General features: G+C 43.4%; 1 protein-coding gene and 1 long non-coding RNA gene across 18 annotated transcripts in view; one reads left to right on the top strand and one right to left on the bottom strand.

The window, feature by feature from the left end:
• The window catches only part of STRBP (spermatid perinuclear RNA binding protein), a 59,328-nt gene that overhangs the window by 2,635 nt on the left and 38,851 nt on the right, over positions 1-17,842 (bottom strand). For 6 of the 17 annotated variants that reach the window (XM_051807521.1, XM_051807520.1, XM_051807525.1 and 3 more), the window contains 5 exons: positions 16,849-17,007; positions 15,955-16,089; positions 15,383-15,523; positions 14,722-14,845; positions 12,853-12,897 (listed from right to left, as the gene is read on the bottom strand). In XM_051807521.1, coding sequence (XP_051663481.1) covers positions 12,853-12,897; positions 14,722-14,845; positions 15,383-15,523; positions 15,955-16,089; positions 16,849-17,007 — 604 coding nt within the window. The other 11 variants (XR_007907738.1, XR_007907737.1, XR_007907736.1 and 8 more) reach the window with 7 other exon arrangements.
• Positions 1-17,842, top strand: part of LOC127480002 (uncharacterized) — a 51,918-nt gene that overhangs the window by 8,213 nt on the left and 25,863 nt on the right. Inside the window, exons 2-3 of the long non-coding RNA XR_007907743.1 lie at positions 756-865; positions 9,572-9,661. This is a non-coding gene — a long non-coding RNA (uncharacterized LOC127480002). The remainder of the gene's footprint in view (positions 1-755; positions 866-9,571; positions 9,662-17,842) is intronic.

Genomic DNA, 17,842 nt, shown 5'->3' with positions numbered 1-17,842 from the left:
AGCTTTGAAGTATGAAGTTAAAACTTACCTTCTGCTCTACTCCCTTCGAAACAGATGAGTGCTATGATTAACTCCCCTTTAGCTTAAAAAATAGAAGTGGATAGAATGTCAAAATACGTTTTGCTGGTAAGATGAACCTACTTTGTCATAACTAGTTACACCAATATTGGTGACCTGGTACATTACAACAGGTAGTTGTGGGAGCAGTGCCTGCTCTCCCTTGTTGCCTTGCTCCTTTTTGTAAAAGCAGCTTGTCTAGAATACTCTGGGCACTCTAGAAATAACTAACTAGTATTCCTTTAGGGGGAAATTACTATTATTCCTTTCCCTCCCAAAATTCAGTTGCATGCTCTATACACTGCCTGCAGCTGCCTCCTTATTTTGGGTAGGGTTGCATCAGGAAAAAGAATTTGATGATTGGATTTCTCGTGTTCCTCCTCTGGAAAACCTGCAATCCTGGACTCATTTCTGAACAGAAAAAAAAATTAATCTCCTGTAGCAACATCACTATCAGCTTTTAGCTGTATGGATAGCTTAAACCTCTTATTTCTTACTAACTATTGAAAAAGCAATACCGTCTGCCCCTGCTTTTAGAACACTAAAGCTGCTGGTTTTCCACAGCAGACATAAACCACAGACTCTCTTAATGGACTTGGAAAAGGCAGTGCAACTTTCCCTCCAGCTTCCTACCTATGATGCTCTACCTGAGACTGGAGAAAGACGTTCTACTTCCGTGTTTCTCTCTCTCTCCGTAGTCCGTTCTGCCAGGACCAGAAGTGTTCAGAAATGGTGTGTTCGAGCAGGAGCTGCACCACACCTCCTGAACTGCAGGGCAGCATAAGGCAGCTGGAGCTTCTACATCCAGGTAAGAGGCAGGAATGAGGCTGAAGTTTAATCAGTTAAAAATGAATTGCGACTCTTACTCATTCCAGCTCCCCTGTACTAATGAGTGAAGGATAGCCAGTTACATTCAATTAATGCCTTTTAAAATTAAGTGTTATTTGTTCTAGTAGAAATAACAGTCCAGAGGTTTTCACAAACATGCACTTCAGGCTGGTGAGAAAACATTTTGATGTTGTTTACTTACACAGCATAGAAGAGACTGTAGCTTTAATTATCTTATTGCCCCAAACCTTTGAAGTTAGAAATCAGATAAATTCAGTCTCTGTGGTTAAAATTTTTATATGCTCTTACATTCTTACAACTCTAATTTATCGGTAGATTATTAATTGAACATGGAAGAGTACTCTCCCCCTGAGAAGGCTTCAGTCTGTGCAAGAGTTTCTATAGACTAGGCTTGATGGGTTCTTTTCAAGTATTACTACTAAACTACCTGTGGTATAGTATATATGACCTTGAATTGTACAGAGTTAAGGCACCAAATACAAGATAAAACAACATCTAAATTCAGAGATCTGCTTTAGAACTGCACATCCCCACACACCACTTTTGGACATTCAGCTCCTCTTAAAAATCAAGGTAAAACACGTGGTCTGAATGTTTCATGCAGTCACAGGAATTGGAGAAAACCCCCACTTTATTTAAATCTTACTGTGTGATGACCTTTTCTCTTACCCAACTCCTACCGCTCACAGTGGAGCACTGCCTTGCCTGCACAGCATCAGACAGGCCTGGCAGAAAGAGCACCCTTTCTCCTAAGAGACCCTGGAGAGAGGAACAGGCAGATGTGTCCTACTTGTGCTTTTATGTTATCTCACACGGCACTTACAAACCAACAAGTGAATCAGTCCCATCATTGTGAGCAGGATGGGAAGAAGGAAGATGTGTCAGGAGCTGTAGGATACCTGGACATAAATAAGTGTGGATTTAGATGACACAAATAAAGCTAAGGAGACATAACTCTGCAGTTAAGTAATGAAACAGCTTCATGGTAACAATTCTTTTAATGCCAAATATTTCACTGCTGGCTTATGTGGTTTGTGTTGCAAAGAAAGGGCAGGGGAACCTGCTGCCATGGTCCATAGGGCCAGGACTTCTGTGCCCAGTTTCTCCCATGAATTGCTCTACAATGACTTGAGCAGAATTTCCTCTGAGAGTGGAATGAACCCAATGAGCCCTTAGACAAGCTGTCTCCTGTTGTACAGACAGCAGATTCAACTACACTGTCCCTTTGCTTTGCTTTAAACAAGTCAATAAAGTGTCTCATTTTTCACTGGATTATTCAGCAGGAAGCCCGAGAGGGTCTGTGTGCTGAACACTGGAGCCGAGTTACTGTTTTTTGAGACAGAGCAGTCCTTCCTAACAGAGCTCCTCAGTGAGCCCAGCACAGAGCTCATTTTCATTCTTTTGATGCCAGAGAGGGGAGGTCTTAGGCAGCTTCACGACTGAGAACAACAGTCTGAACTTCATGTTTACACATCCCATCATGAATCCAAAGGAATCTGCAGCCGCAGAGTTCTTGTGCTGTTTCCCAGAGCCACCGGAAATAGGAGCTGTTTTTGTAAGCTGCTTCTGTGACTTGGAACTCAGGGAAGCTGGGACATAGTTTTCCCTTGATTAAGTAACAGGCAGCTGTCTACTGAGAATTTAGCTAAAGGCGAGAAGTTCTAATACCGAGTGAGCATATCTTGGCACACCAAGCACAAGAGGAGAGGGAAACCTGCCATTTTGTCTGAGTAAAGACTGAAGTACTGTCTTGTCTGCCTGCTCTTCATCTGTACAGATCTGGAGAGATGTTCAGGAATCCCACCTCTAGACTGGCTCTCAGAAGTGCAGATGCAGAATTACAAATGAAGCAAGGGACACTTCATTTCAGGGAATTGGTGACTGAAAAGACAGGGACTGCCAGGCTCACTCTCCTGGGGCATTGCTGGGACTGGATCAGGGATGGCACGTTAAAGCTGCTCACATTTATTGCTGTTGTGGAGATTAAGAAATGACAAGAGTTTGATGTTCCATAGCTGAACAGCCAACAAATAGGAGATTTTTTTTCCCTAGACTAGCTGAAAAATCTCTGTGCACCTCCTCCTGCATTTTCTACTTCCTAATAATCTGAGGAACTTGTTGTCAGGGAAATTATTCTCAGTAGCTCAACGAAAGCAAAAAGCCTCAATTTTAGATTTGTGCACTTTTTCCCAATTAAGTTCTTTCAGGGGCTTGAGGGCACAGTCTTCCATTGAGTATGACACACTTTAAATCTTTTTTTCCTACTAGAAGGCAAGTGTTCTCAAAGAAAGAATCCTTGTCTCCAGAGATCAGAGATCCTGGACTAGTTTTCAGATCTTTGTAAATGAGTAGAAATAGTCCCCTGGCACATGAATAAGTTGAACTATTTGTAGCAAAACTAGTTTCTTTGAAGTGCTTCATAGTCTGGTTAAAAGTTTTTAAGAATCTAGACACTCCTGTGTAACAGTTGCATCATTTGAGAGAATCAGCTATTTACTGGGATACCAGAAGGTGATCAGGAAGGGCAGGGCAGGAGGACAGAGTACAGAAGCAAAGGTATTTAACAGCAGAGAAAGTTGTGGCAGCAGCATTTACAGCACATTAAATGGGAGCCATGACAATTGCTGAATCATCTAATTAGCTCACACTGGCTACATGACAGCAAATTAGACAGATTAGGAACCACCTACCCAGGCACTAAATTGCCTTTGTGAGGGTTGGATTGGGCACTGTGTCCAACAGAAATTGCTTGGGCAACCGAGGCCGCGTGTTCCACATTCCCTTCATGAGCATGGGCTGGACTCCCTCCATCCACCTGGCACCACGCCCAGGAATAAGGTCACCATGTTCCAAGTCCTGAATGTGTGCTTAGGGAAGACAGCAAGCACTGGCAGAGAGAGGCCACGATGGCAGGAAGCATCACAGCCCGTGCTTTGAGCCAGCCAAGCCCTCCAAACCAGTCTGGTTACTCTAAAACCTCCTCTAGTTAGAACGTGGCTGGAGGAATCTCCTGTGGCTGGCAAACTAGGACTGAAGCAGACCCCCAAAGCTCACAGATGTTACTCCAAAGTCAATAGCAGTGCCATTCACCTCCAGTACAGATAACAGATCAAACAGGTCAGTTCCTTATTGTAAATCTCCGGCTTCTTTTAATCCTTTAAGTGCCAGACACCATCTCCCAAAATACACACGATCATCTGGTTAGCTAAAACTAGCGTTGAGGTGGGTAGTGTACAGGCACAGACTTTCCCTGGTCTCCTATTTATAGATGTACTAATTGAAAGGAACTTCTTCAGAATTCTTTTCCATGAACCAGAAATTCAAACTGTGAAATAACATTTGTGCTTCCCTGGGAAGGTGCTGCGGAATGGGCAGCGATCCTGGCAGCCACACAGAGCACATGGACCTGGGGGCACGTGTTTGGCTGCTGGGCACACACAGAAATACAAAGGAGCCCCAGTGCAGACCTCCAACCTCACAGCAGAGGCACTTCAAACCACACTGCTGTGAGGAGGCTTTTCAGAGGAAACCCACAAGCATTGTGCAAAAAAGAGTTTCTAGGTCTGCCTTGGCAAAACATGCTTGTTGCAACACTGATGAAGCAGATGTTACCCAAATTACTCATCAGATAATAGCCTGATACTTCAGTTAGGTTAAAACCTACTGATAGAATTTGGCTGCTCTCTCAAATGCCAGAGCATCAGGAGGCACTTACAAGCCTACTCTGTGACCCTTCAATACATGGGGCTGTTTTGCTCAGTGAGAGGGGTTCCCAGGCAATCCTGCACTCTTGGGTCCAAGTGGCTGCAGAACCCAGGATTCAGGAGTCTTAAGTACCCTGTTTCACATGTCAGGAAAAGGTTCTCTCTGACTGTGAAGGGAGGCAGCACAGGCAAGGGGACATTTCAGACATAAGTACTGCATTACAAACAACAGTGTTCTAGAGAAATTTAGAGAAAAAAGATCTAACAAAGAATTAAAAAAAACAGCAGGAGAGTGGAATACTTAGGATTGCAAGAGTTAAAAGGATGATGGCAGAAAAACAGGGAAATTCAGTCAGAGCAATTCTGATGGAAAGAAACACAGATGGATTAAGCTGCCAAGCACAGTCCATGAAGAAGCAGATCAAATGAGAGTCGGCAAGATGTTTATTATCAGTCCTTGAACTGGACAGTGCTTGTCAGGCTGACAGCAGTTAGGAAAGGAATACTCAGGAGAAGTTCATTATAATGCACCTTAATGCATCTAAACTCCTGTCTGAAGGAGGCCCAGCAGCTGCTGCTCTGGGATCAGCTGCTGCTCTGGGATCAGCTGCTGCTCTGGGATCAGCACTGCCGGGCCGGGCGGGATGAAAAATGAGCCCAGTTTTAAGGGAGTGTCAGACCCAGCCTCGAGTTTGTACCTGGAAGATAACAGATGGAAACCTGCACCCCAGAGCGGGAAGGACATTCTGATGGCTCAGCAGCTGTCCTGCAAGTGTCATGAAGGGGTTTGTGCTGCCAGGGCCAGCCCCTGCAACAGCTCCCCAAGTTCAGTTCCCCAGGTGCCCACAGGAGCAGCAGCTCTTTATCAGCCTGTGAATTCTGTGCACATGTCCTGAGCTATGGATAACCTACACACACAGTCATTTAGTGAATCTGATGGCTCAGTATTAAAATCAAACACAGTTTCTATTTGCTCTTGAATTTTGATGCAGATAGTCTGTACCAAGTCTGCTTGATACTGTTATAAACTGTGATCAGTCACAGGGTTTTTTATGTTTTAATCACTGAATTGAGACCCTAAAATGCTGCTACATCGTCATCAACTTGCTCCCTTTTGCTTTTTTATTTTTTAAGCATTTTTATATAAAAAGAGTTGTTTCCAGCAACTTCAAGTTCTGCAAGTACTGCACTTCTGCAGTTCTGTACTATGCAACTTTGCATAACGCAAGGTTTAAAAGGCAAATAAAAAAAATAGTATTTTAAAACTACACATATCATGTGCACCAATGGGTCATAATCCAAACCCATTTTAATCCAAGTAAAATGTGTTAAAACATTTACTACAGAACTGAAAACAATTATTTATGGATGGCTGTATCCTGATTTCCAGCTGTAGAAAACCACAGCTAAGCAAATGATTCACGCAGAGATAAATCCCTGCCTGCCTGCCCTCCTCCCCTCCTCTGCACCCACGGGAGGGAAGCAAACTTGGCTGCTTCCTGAATTAATTTGGCCTAATGTAATTTGATCTCTGCAGATTTTAACTGTAATATCATCAAAGTCCTTCCTTCTTAATTTGGAGTTTAGCTTGAATAGTTTAGGGAAATAATTTCTCTCGTTACCAGTTCGTTAGTGTCACCCATCCCACATCCCCAGAACCAAGGTGTGGCCTTCAGAGCCTGGCTTTGGTACCTACCCAGAGGTATCCCCAGGGATGCAGGGAATGCAGTGCCTGACAGAGCAGTATCAATACAGCTTTCTATGCTACACAAGAGAAAAATATTTGAAGGAGAACAGTCTGTTGATAAATCCAAACAATTTCTTAAAAGTGTTAGGTAATATTTTCTTTCTTAACTGGGGGTATTTGAATTTGGCTTGAGAAATACAAAGTTGGGATTCAGACCTATGTATTACCTCTTTAAACACCAAGTTAAACAAGACATAATAAAAACGCGCCATATACAAGATTGTCACAGATATATGAGATTCTTAGAAAAAAAGCAATAAAAATATTCTTTAAGCTGAAAATAAAATCTCTTACCTTTTATATCAGGATCTCAGCTTACAGTCACTACATTTCTGCTTATTTTATACAAGTGCATATGGCTATGAAGGTCCGGAGAGAATGAGAATAAAGTGGAATTAACCTGCTGAAAACTGCTTAGAAGTCTTAAGCTGCAACATATAGATGTTCCAATACCATTTAAAAAAACATTCACCTTTCAATTATTGCTGATTGACAATCTCAAAGTATCAACATACAAATATTCAAGAGGAAAAAAACCTCAGTAAATTTAGAGCAGCAAAGTTTTTTGAACCGGATGTTTCCCAAATACTGTGTTTTCCTATCATTTGGTGATGGTTTTTAAGAGACACAAAAGCAATCCACTTGACTTTCCAGTTTAGGCCTACCCTTTTTGTGCCTCATATCAATGATGTGGGGAAGAGAGAGAGAGAAGATATCATTTAGTTACATTTTGGAAAAAAATATATATTCTGTTTTTTTCTTCTGCCTTTTTGCTACATTTCATGTCTGCTGACATGCACAATGGTACAAAGCACTGCTGCTTCAGGAGGGACCATTGCACGGCTCTGTAGCAACTTGGATAGGAGACATGCAAATACAGCAGAGTATTAAAATCCGGAGGGACTTCAGGAGTGGAAGCCCAGGCAGATGTCACTGCTTGAAGCAGCACTCGGCCCGGATTGTGCCTTGGTTTGGTGGTTGGTTTTTCCCCCCCCCGACACACCAGTCTTTCCCTTTCAGTGTAAAGAAATAACCAGAAGTATATACACATCTATTGCTATGTACCCAAAGAGAGGACTGTGGCTTGGACTAAGTATTGCTTTTTGTTACATGGAGCAAAGTTCAAGAAGTGAGAAAAACACTTTAAAAAAAAAAAAAAAGAAAAAAAGGAAAAAAGCTCAGATTCCATGTCTGAAGTTGAGAAACCTCAAAACGAGCCACGTTTTTTCTTGCTTTTAAGACATGTACAAAATGCCATTTGGAGCCACACAACCTGATGGTTCTAGAAGTCAGAGAAGAAATCTTGAGGGCCCAAGTGAATAATAAAAGGTGCGATGCTGAGAGGCTGGCAATAGGGACTGTCAATGAAAAAACCACCTACAGTGGGAGAAGAGCAGAGAAGCAAAAACCTCACGTTAATTGCTGAGACTGGCTGAGGCTAAAGCTCCATTTAAATTTCTCTGCTCTTTCAGCTGCAAGTGGAATTTTCATTGTAAAATGGGCACTTTGAATTCTTTGAAGGTATTGAAACATCTAACACTTCCAAGGTTACCACTTTCTAAACAAAGAACTGACAGCTCATTCATATTTTCAGTAAAGCAGAGAAATGTAAAATATGCAGCAAGGGGGCAAGTTTACAATGTGGTTAGTAACTCCCAACAAATGACAAAAAGTAAAAAATGACTTCTATAAATCGTCTGAAATGACTGCCATCATGTTGGAAAAGAGCATAGCGCCCTTCTTGTCTTTGAAATAAGAACAAGTTTTTGGCTTACGAATGTTCATGGTATAGAATTGGTTCGCAGAATATTTTGTTTGAAATTTTACAAAGCTGGGGATTCAGGAAAAAAAAAAAAAAAAGAAACTACAAACAGTTGCCAATTAGGGGAACTCCAAAAGGAGGGGAGGGGGGGAAGTGTGTGGAGGAAAGATTCCTTTAATGAATATTTGATTAACAAAAATGGGCTCTGATCAGCCATGCTTTTTCTGCTCCGTGATGGCTTCCTTTCATCCATAGGCCAGCAAACCAGATCAGTGATTTCTGAGCACCTCAATTTGGGTCCATCCCAGGCCCTGCTCTGCTCCCGCTGCCGCGGGGGACACGCCAGGCTCACCCCTCCTGGCCAGGAATCTACGTCTTATTAAAGTACCACCAGCACCAAGGGCAGGAGAGCTCCGGCAGAAGGAAACCCAGTGAAATGGAAACACATTCCTGAGCACAAATACTTAGCTTAAGAATAACAGCTGCAGTTAATTCCAAGGAAAGCAGCTTGTTCTGTAAGCCACCCCTTATTCAGCTTTTCTAATATTTCTTTCCCTCTAAAGGGGGTGTGGGGGAGGAGGAACTTTACGTTGCTTTAAGCACTGGTTTTACACCCTTGTCACATACAAAGCTCCCCCTGCCTCAGCAGCAGAGTCTGTTAGAGAACAGGGGATAAAGGCAAATCTTTGGAAGAGCAGGAACTAAAGCCAGCCTATGGAAAAGCAACGGGTGAGGGCTGAGGAGAGAGTGCAACCAACAACGCTGCTGATTCGTGGGGTGATACCTTAATAAAGACCACTGGAATCCCTCATCAGAGCCCACAGCAGTCCACAGTCCATGGAGACTCCAACCGTGGAGCTGGGGCCTGTCCTGGAATTTCAGACAGGTGCACACACTCCTCATGGAAAAGAGGATTCTTTGGGTTTGAGCACCGACTCTTAGAAAGTACTGGCCTATGGCTGAAGTGTGTCACTTTTCACAGCAGCACTCAACAAGAACTGGGACAATTAAATAGCAAGTTTTCATGGGGACCTTGTTGCTGCTTTAGATTCTTATAAATGTAAGGGGGAAAAGGAGAACCTTTGGTTTAATACACAATTGACAACTAAAATGCTTTCTGTAGAAATGGTGGATGGAAAATCAAGGGTGGGCAGACAATCTCAAAAGTGAAGAAGGCCACAAGAACAAGTGCAATTTTTTTTCTTTTTTTTTCCTCTTTTTTTTTGGTAAAAACGGAAAAGAAAGGAAAAGAAGCAGCTTTTGAGCTCTGAAGAACCTGATTGTAACATTAGTGTGTCCTTTCTCTGGGCAATACGGGTGTAACGTGTGTCCCTGGAACTGCATAACAAATCCTTCTGTGGGAACTTCCTCTGTTTAATACTTGTTTCACAGAATGCAGCCTTGTACAGAGACAGCCTAAGATTAATTCCCTTTGTTCTGTTTGTTTTTCAGCATTTTGTGTACGAGTGAAAAGTCTCCTTGGATAATTAAGACTGTGTCTAAAGTCACAGTTACAGTATGCTGATCTATAAGGAAACTCAGGTACTGATGCTTAACTATAAAAAATAAGATAAAACAATATTTTAACCCAGATTTTACTAAGTTTATTACACACCATAATATTTACAAAGTTAAATGTTAACTGTAAAGTTTCTATCATGTGGGTTTGTTTTTTTTTTTAATTTTTATTTTTGTTTTTTAAAGAACTATGCCCTGCATTTAATAACCCTACAGCAAGTACAGGTCATTAACTGAGTCTGTGTGACTGCATTAGGAAACAGGCAGTACTCTTGTGTTACAACAAAACAGTTTATTTGTGATCAGTGTTTTATATTCTATACATCCTTCACAAATTTAATTTTACATAATCGGATACTTCATTTAAAACGTAAGATTTAAGCTTCTAGTTCTTCCCTATAACAGAAGGCTGGTATAAGTTATTTGAAAATGAGGTAACATTTCACAGAACATTTTTTTCAAGTTTTAGAGAACTAAATTTGCATTTTGTTAAAATCAAAAAGTAGGAAAAAGATGTTTCTTTACAAATGACTTTGCTCAAGTATGTGTTCAAAGAAAACAGGATAAAAAGGCTTTTTTCTCTTCTAACATTCTGTACTGTACTGTGTTGTTCAATCAATAGGAATTAGCTTCTGCCATTTGCTAAAAGAATGAGTAGTGGGGAACGGGGTAAGTTGGGAATTTCATAACTGGTAACAGAACCATTCTCTTGGGTAAACCTACAGAGAGAAGAAAGGGAGAGGACTCCAAATAAGTTCAGCAATCCAAGAAAGTCAGATAAGAGCTTACAGTAGTGTTCTCATTAACCTTTTCCAGATCAGTCAGTCAATGGGATTTCAGGGTGCAGAGTCCCGTGAACAGTAACACTTCACCACTTTGCACTATTTCAGACAGATGGTTGGCTTAAAGTCTGCTTTTATTTTTGTCCTGGTGTTTGGTAAAATTAAAGGAAGTGATATTCTCAAAAGCAGAGTGTGTATTTGGACTTGAAGCTCTACTTCATGGTCTTTATGGTAATTAATCTCTACTAGCTCGTTCTGAGTTCATTTCACAGGCCAGTTGCAACTGCAGATATTCTAGACAGGCACTGCTGTGCATAAAATACAACTCACAGGGAAACTGTTCAGCAGTTTTGATCAGCATCCAGATAGGTCAGCCAAAAATCAAGCACCTACAGTAAATTCTGCATCTGCTTCCTTATTCTGCATTCCCTCTCCTGTATTGAAGTGGCAAATCTGGAAAGATTAACATCTGCCTGATTTCATGATTATTTTAGAGTTCTTGTGGCCTCACAAACTTCTGCACAATTAAACGTTTGTTTGGTGTTTTAATCTTGCCTATTTAAATTCTAGTATTTAACCTATGTATCCATTTAGAAATCACAAAGCAGCAACAGCAGGTATTCCAGAGCACCAGATGATCAAAGTGAAGTTTCCCAACATGCAACAGCTTACAAAGGCAAAGAGACATGTTTACCTTACAGCCAAAAAGCATTATCCCAGAACTTCGCATCACAATCATAAGACATTAAGAACAGAAACTCTTTATGTGAAAAATGGGGGCATCCAATTCCACAACGCTTTGAAGTCAGTGGTATGTCACATATACACAGCTAAGTGCTTAAAATCCAGCTCCCAAAATAGGCAAAAAGAGGAAAAATCCCACAAAACAGAAGGAATGAATGAAAAAAAGCAAGAAAAGCTGCAAGGAAATTTGGTAACAGTTGCATTCCTGTCTGCAGCAGGGAAAGGATTCCACATGTCACAGTGTGTCACTGCTTGTAAAAATACAGACATGCAGATGCCACTCATCCTGGTTATCCTCTGAGACTGTTGCTTGGAAAGAACCAAGGGGATTTTTTAAAAATCCGTACCCTAAACTAAATTTCCTTTCATTTTTCCCTGAGGAAACATGTAGCTGTTCCTTGTGTGATGCACCACAAAGGACAACACTCCATGGGACAGCCCTGCTGCCAGCTGCCCTTCTGTCAGAGCACGTGGCCAGTCAGCAGGTCTAAAACTGGAGAGGTTTGCTCCAGTTTTGAGAGGAGAATTCCACACTGAGTGCAGCCCGTGGGCCCATCCTCCATCCCCTTTCAGTACAGAATTGGACCAGCTGGTCCCAGTCAGGCAAAACAAACACTTTCCATAAAGCAGCAGCATTCTTCCCTTCTTAGAGCTTGTACTGCTGTAAAAGTCATGAAATCAACATTTCAAAATATTCTGAACTTTTATAATAGTATCAGGGGAGTTGGCATTGCCCAAGTGACACAGATTTGGGAGGAATAAGCACTGCAAATGCTAAAAAGCCAAAGTTTCCCATAGGAAAAAGTGCAGGCCTTGAAAAGTGCTGGCCATTTGAGCAGCAGGCTGTGAGCAGTCCCTGCCATGGGACAGGCTGCTGGGACTGGTGCTGGGGGGCTCAGTTGTGTGTGCCAGGACATATCACTGACTCCAAACTGCTCTGCTCCCATTGCCACATAAACCTCATTCAAAGTAACCAAAAGGGCCGGTTAGAGGAATGCATTGTTAGTCCAGCGTCAAACAAGCCAGTGGGGAGGGAGAAGCCAAGTTAAGAAAAACCCTTCCATCACAGCTCTCTGGTCATCAGCTCATTTTACAATCTCCATGAAACCAGTGCTTTGCCAGCCTAATATCACACGTTTCATAGTAAAAAGCATTGTGGCAAATGACCATGTCCTGGCTGCCTTCAGTCTGATCACTAACAGTCCAAGCAACCCAAACCCATCCTGTTGTCCCAAGCAGTGGTGGTTTAGCCTGTGGGGGTGTATTTGCCCATAGCCTTCACAGAGTTGACAGCATTAAGGGAGATTTGTCCACAAGCCACTTACACTTGGGGACAAACATTTCACCAATGTTACTGTAATGCCACTTAGCTAAATGTGGGTCAGAGATGCTGAAATAGGCCCTTCGGTAGTCTTTGAATGGAGCACGGGTTGGCTGTAAAAAGTAAGGGAACTACTTCCACTGGGTTCCAGTATAAAGGGAACAGGCAATTAGAACAAGCAGTCCTTCCACAGACCAGGCAAAGCAGAGGCAAAAAGCTACTCCAACCAAAAAAGAACCACAAGGTTATGGCATAAGAGTGTTTTGTCATGGTTTAAGAGCTTTAATCTCTCTGAGTTTCTCCTGGCCCTGGCACCCGTGGACGGCCCCCCCGTCGTGCCCGGGGTGTTACTGACAGTGTGTACCTACCGTAGGCTGGCGCCGCTGTGCTGTACCCATACGGTGCTCCATAGCCTGCAGGGAAACACAGACAGGGGTCAGGCAACCTGCACTGACCCTGCAGGGCACTGCAGCAAAGACACACCAACACCTGGAAGTGCTGCAGAAAGCACCAACATCCTGTGCAGTGGCCTGAAGAACAAGCTACCCAGGGACTGCCTCAAGCCTCAGCATCAGAGTTAAATTCCCTATTTCCTTTCCTCAGCATTTTCTTTTCAGCTGAATCCCTCAAGTCTGCACTGTCAGAGCACAGAGTTGGCATGACCCAGACGTCCAGTATTTGCTTATGTGCTTCCTAAAACACAAGTGCAGTCTATGCAGAGAACAGTCATTTTCCTAAATTTTCATTATAAAGAGGGGAGTGCTGGATGCCTGTGACAAATGCCACATCCCCATTGGTAAAGCTCCTGTGAATTTTGCTTTCTCTGCCATTTCACGCAGACAGAGTTCTCCAGAGGACACCTGAACACCTCCACATAAACAGAGCAGGATCGTTTTCCCCCAGAGAGCAAAGTGTGACTCTGGAGCAAGACAAAAAGCAACAGAGATAACACCAACATTGGTCACTACATCTCCGTGGTTCATGGAGGCTCTACAGGGGTTTTTTCTGTTGAGATTGCTTGTGTCATCACAAAAAGCAAGAGATTTCTGACAAGAATGGAGGATGGAGAGAAATAATCTGTGAAGGCCAAGGCCAATAAAAGCTTAACTGCAGCAACTGGGAAATTAAACTTATTTCTGGAGTAATTCCACACTGGCAAGAAGCATGCCCCTGGCAGGTTTAAGTGTCTCATAAATGACTCCTCAGGCAGACAGACAGTTCCAAAAACAATGTTAACAGCCATTAAAAATGAATTACTGGTTTTTAATATTTAAAATGACATGACCATACAGGAACAATGAAGACGGCAGGCTGCTGACTGTGCCAGGAAGGAAGGCTCCCAAACAACAGGGCTGTGCTGTTGGCACACTGAGCTGCTGGAGGGTGTAATTAGTGCTCATGCTGTAATCTGAAAACCTGAGCATGAGTAATGTAAGTGTTATTTTCTGGAAGCTACTGGATTTGCTTTGACTAAGGCATCTTCAGCATCTCATTCTTACAAATCTGTGGTTCTTAAAACAAGTGAAAACAATGTCTGGATTCCCCTCCCTGTCATCTGCAAACCTTAGGCATGTTGTGGAGTCACAGAGAAAATGCACTTTGAAAAGTAAGGGGAAGGAGAAAGTGTCCGTTTTGTTAACTTTTTCTTGGTTAAATGTGAAATGGGAATGAGAAGCCTTTGGACTTCCAAAGCAGTTTCTGCTATCAGAACAATGCATGACTCCACATCAGCCAGAGTATGAACAGAAATTCCTTTATTTTTGGCCACCACAGAAGCTACTGATAGATGCTTCCAGGTGCAGTTCATTTAGAAAGTTCCTGGGAGCTCAGGGACTCTGGAGCCTCCCGACTTCATGTCCACAAGGGTTTCTTGGGAAGGCCACTCTTAATGCTAAACAGCACATGATCCAGGAGGTTCTTAGGTAGGAAGAGAGTTTTGGGAATTGTGCCATGGCAGTGAACTATGAAGAAGACAAATCATAAAATAATAAAGCTGGGAAAGCCATTATGCCCATAACTGTGCTCTGTGCACACCAAGCTTCAAGTTGTACACTCATTTTAAAGGACACGCACTGCCAGCTTTCCATCTCTTTGATTTATTTAGAGCCCCATGAATTCTGCCTTCTGCTTCATCTCAGATGATTAAAGAAATCACTTACACAGGTGACTGACACACATGAAAAAGAATGCCCTGGCAGACAAAAATTAAAGTATCAGCTCTGAGTGTGGTGCCTTACCTGGTGTTATGTATCCAGTAGCAGCAGCTGCCCCGACAAATGCCCCTCGTGTTAAAGCACCTCGTCCTCTGCCTCGAACAGCCTGGACTGCTGCAGAAACAGCTGTATTGACAACCCCTTTAGTCTGCCCAGAGTGACAAAAAATAGCAATTCAGAGAGTGAAAGTGTTGCTGGAATACAAGGCCACCTGCAGTAAATGACCCCTTTCAGAGAGCTCTTTAACATGCCAGATGTGCCAGGCTGGCTGGGCGCGGGCTGGAGCAGTCTGTGCTGGAGGCTGTGACTGACAGGAACACGGCAGGCCCCTTGCCTGGGCACTGACCACAGAGCCCAGCAGTTCCCTCACCCACACCCCGTTATTTACCTCACATTTGGTCAGCACTGAACATCACTGGCTTCTGACCCTCTCTCTGCTGCTCCTCCCTGCTCTTTTCCCACCTCCTTACAAGCTTCCTCTCCTCGACCTACAGCACTGTCTTGGCTTCTGTCTTACCCTCCTGAACCCACTGCAGCAGGCCAGGATTTCACCCCAAAGACAACCAACCACCTCACAACAACAGCAGCCTGTGTTAACCTTACTTTACTAGAATGTTGCCTCCTGTATCAAAAAACAATCCAGAGCTGGGATAACAGAGTCCAAAAAGCAAGTAACAATTCTTACCTGAGGAAGAATCTTCTTCTTCTTGTTGTTTGCTGCATTAGGCCCAGAAAACAGTTTTTCAAGTGCTGCTAATGCAGCACTTGCTTTTGCTACCTTCTTGTTTGGGCCTGCACCTCTGAACTTCTGCCCATCTACTTCTACCTGAAAATTGAGACATGAGTTTATGCCTAGTATTGATCTCTGGGAATACCACACTGCACCCACTGGGCTGAGGTGCCACCCACAGAGAACCTGAGGAGGAAAAAATCCTCTCGTGTTTTATGTGACAAATTTCCATTCATTCTAGATATGAAGCTGGTAAAGGATACCAGGGTTCTCCTGGGAACTAGTGTATCCCGTACACTGGGAATCTGGAAACCACAAGTGCAATTCAGAGAGGAGCAGTATCTATTGGATACTGGATTTAGCCCATCCCCTGGAGCTTTCCTTGACAGGAATCCCATGAGGCTCCCCTCGATTTCATCAATGCCTTACAGACCAACATCCTTGCCTGCACTGTACCCTGAACTGCAGCAGCAAGGGGCTCTGACCCATGGTAATAAACCCCCCCCCCGCAGCTCTGCTGCGCTCACCTCCATCACAAAGCGCTTGTCGTGGCTCCCCCCGGTCTCAGAGATGAGCTCGTACTTGAGACCTCTTCTCTTTTCATTGAGCTCCATCACCGGGTTTTTGCCACTTGCTGTGAGTATGGGACCCTGAGTTCTTACCTAGAGAGACATTCAGGGTGTTACTTTAGAGCCTTTCTCTCTTCAAAAGGCGGCCAAAGCTGCGCAGACCTGTATCCCAGGTAACACTGCCTTGGCTGCAGCAAGACGTGCTGCAGTGGGAAGTCTCTGAAGAAGGGCAGGAGGACAGACAATGGTGTCAAAGAAGTCACAGCCATTTGTTGGCGAGGGCAGTGTCCTCATGGCCTGGTCTGGTGCCTGCACAACCTGAACTTGGAACTACAACCCTGAGAGAATGCAGAGCTGAAGGTGGGGCCGTGGTGTCAAGTTCCTTGAAAGGGAGGGCTTTATCACCGAGAGGACAGACTGGCCTTCCCAACCCTGCACACGTCTCTGCTCTGTCTAATTACGGCCTGGCACTGCCCAGTTCTGACTGAAGGAGTCTCATACCCTGAGTCACGTGTTTGAGCAGAAATATCTGTCTGGAGAGCAAGGAAGGTAAAGCTGAGATCTCAGCACACCAGCGGATCAGCCTGCAATGGAATGCTCTCAGCCTCAGTTACAAACAGGGTAGTTGGGTTTAAAACATCCCCTTTCCCTGGAAATTTCTCACTGGACTAAACATATATGTGATTTGAGTTATCCATGATAACACACTCTCTGGAAATTAAGTGTCTCCCAACTGAAAAAATTCATGTTTTAATATCTTTACAAGTAGAAGAACAGGAAAAAAACCCAGTAAAAAGCAAAAACCCAAAGCCCACATCTCTCTGTCACTTGTACCTTCCAGGCAATCCTCACCTCTAGGGTAGCAGAGGTGTCCGCTGTGGAATTTCCAGTATTATTGCTTGAGATTGAAGGCGTAGTTTCATTTTTACCTTCAGTATCTGATTTTTCATCAGAACTCACACACTCCGCATCTGCATCAAAACCAGTGGGATACCCCATGGCTTGTAAAACCTACAACAAAGCCCCGGGAAATGAACTGTGACAGAGGCAGCGGGACAGGAACAAATACAAAGCTGATCACAACACCAAAAAACATCCACCATACACTTAATACAAGCAGATTGCTTAGAGTGTTAGTTTTCTCCTATTTGAAATGGAGAGAACCATTTCAATGGATATCAGTGGGGAATACAGTATCAATGGGGAAAATAATTCCAGGTTTCCAAAAGTGGAATCAACACAAACAAGAATTTTAGTCTCAAAGGTAGCAATTACTCATGAGCATCTCGAGAATTCCTTGTAAAATAAGAGATTAAAGACACTGTTTAAAAGCCCAGTCACACATGATGTTTCCCCTCTCTGTGCCTGTGGACAGATCAGGAGATGGACTGTGGGGCAAACAATGCAAACAGTCTTGTGAGTATTAAAACCTTGTACAAGATGGTACTTCTGGAGCTCAGTTCCTTCAAAAACATGCTCCACTAGCAAGGCCAGCCTCTCCCTTCACCAGCTTCCTGACCCAGCCGTGCAGAGCTACCAGACTAAAGGAATCTGAGAGGAACCTGAAGCTCTGCTGAAAATTTAGTCCCAAGAACAAAGTCTGCAAAAACCACTTTGTTCCAACCCTCAGCTGAGAACTGCACAGGTAACCCCAGGCTCAGCTCCCATGCCATCGGGGAACATCTGGCTGCATTTTCAGGGCTTCTGCATTTTAAAGAGGTCAGATTAGAAAGTGAAATGGTCACATTATTCCCTCTTATAAGAGTGGGAAGGCAGGGCCTGGATCTGCTAGGAAAGGAAAGAAAGAAAAACAGCAAGTCTCTACCACACCACCCATTTCCTCTTG

Source organism: Manacus candei, unplaced genomic scaffold, assembly GCF_025592945.1.
Source record: "Manacus candei isolate 608988 ecotype Guabito, Panama unplaced genomic scaffold, ASM2559294v1 h1tg000071l, whole genome shotgun sequence".
Classification (NCBI taxonomy): Eukaryota; Metazoa; Chordata; class Aves; order Passeriformes; family Pipridae; genus Manacus; species Manacus candei.
Note: the sequence above shows the minus strand (reverse complement) of the source record. Positions and strands in the feature narration are given on the sequence as shown.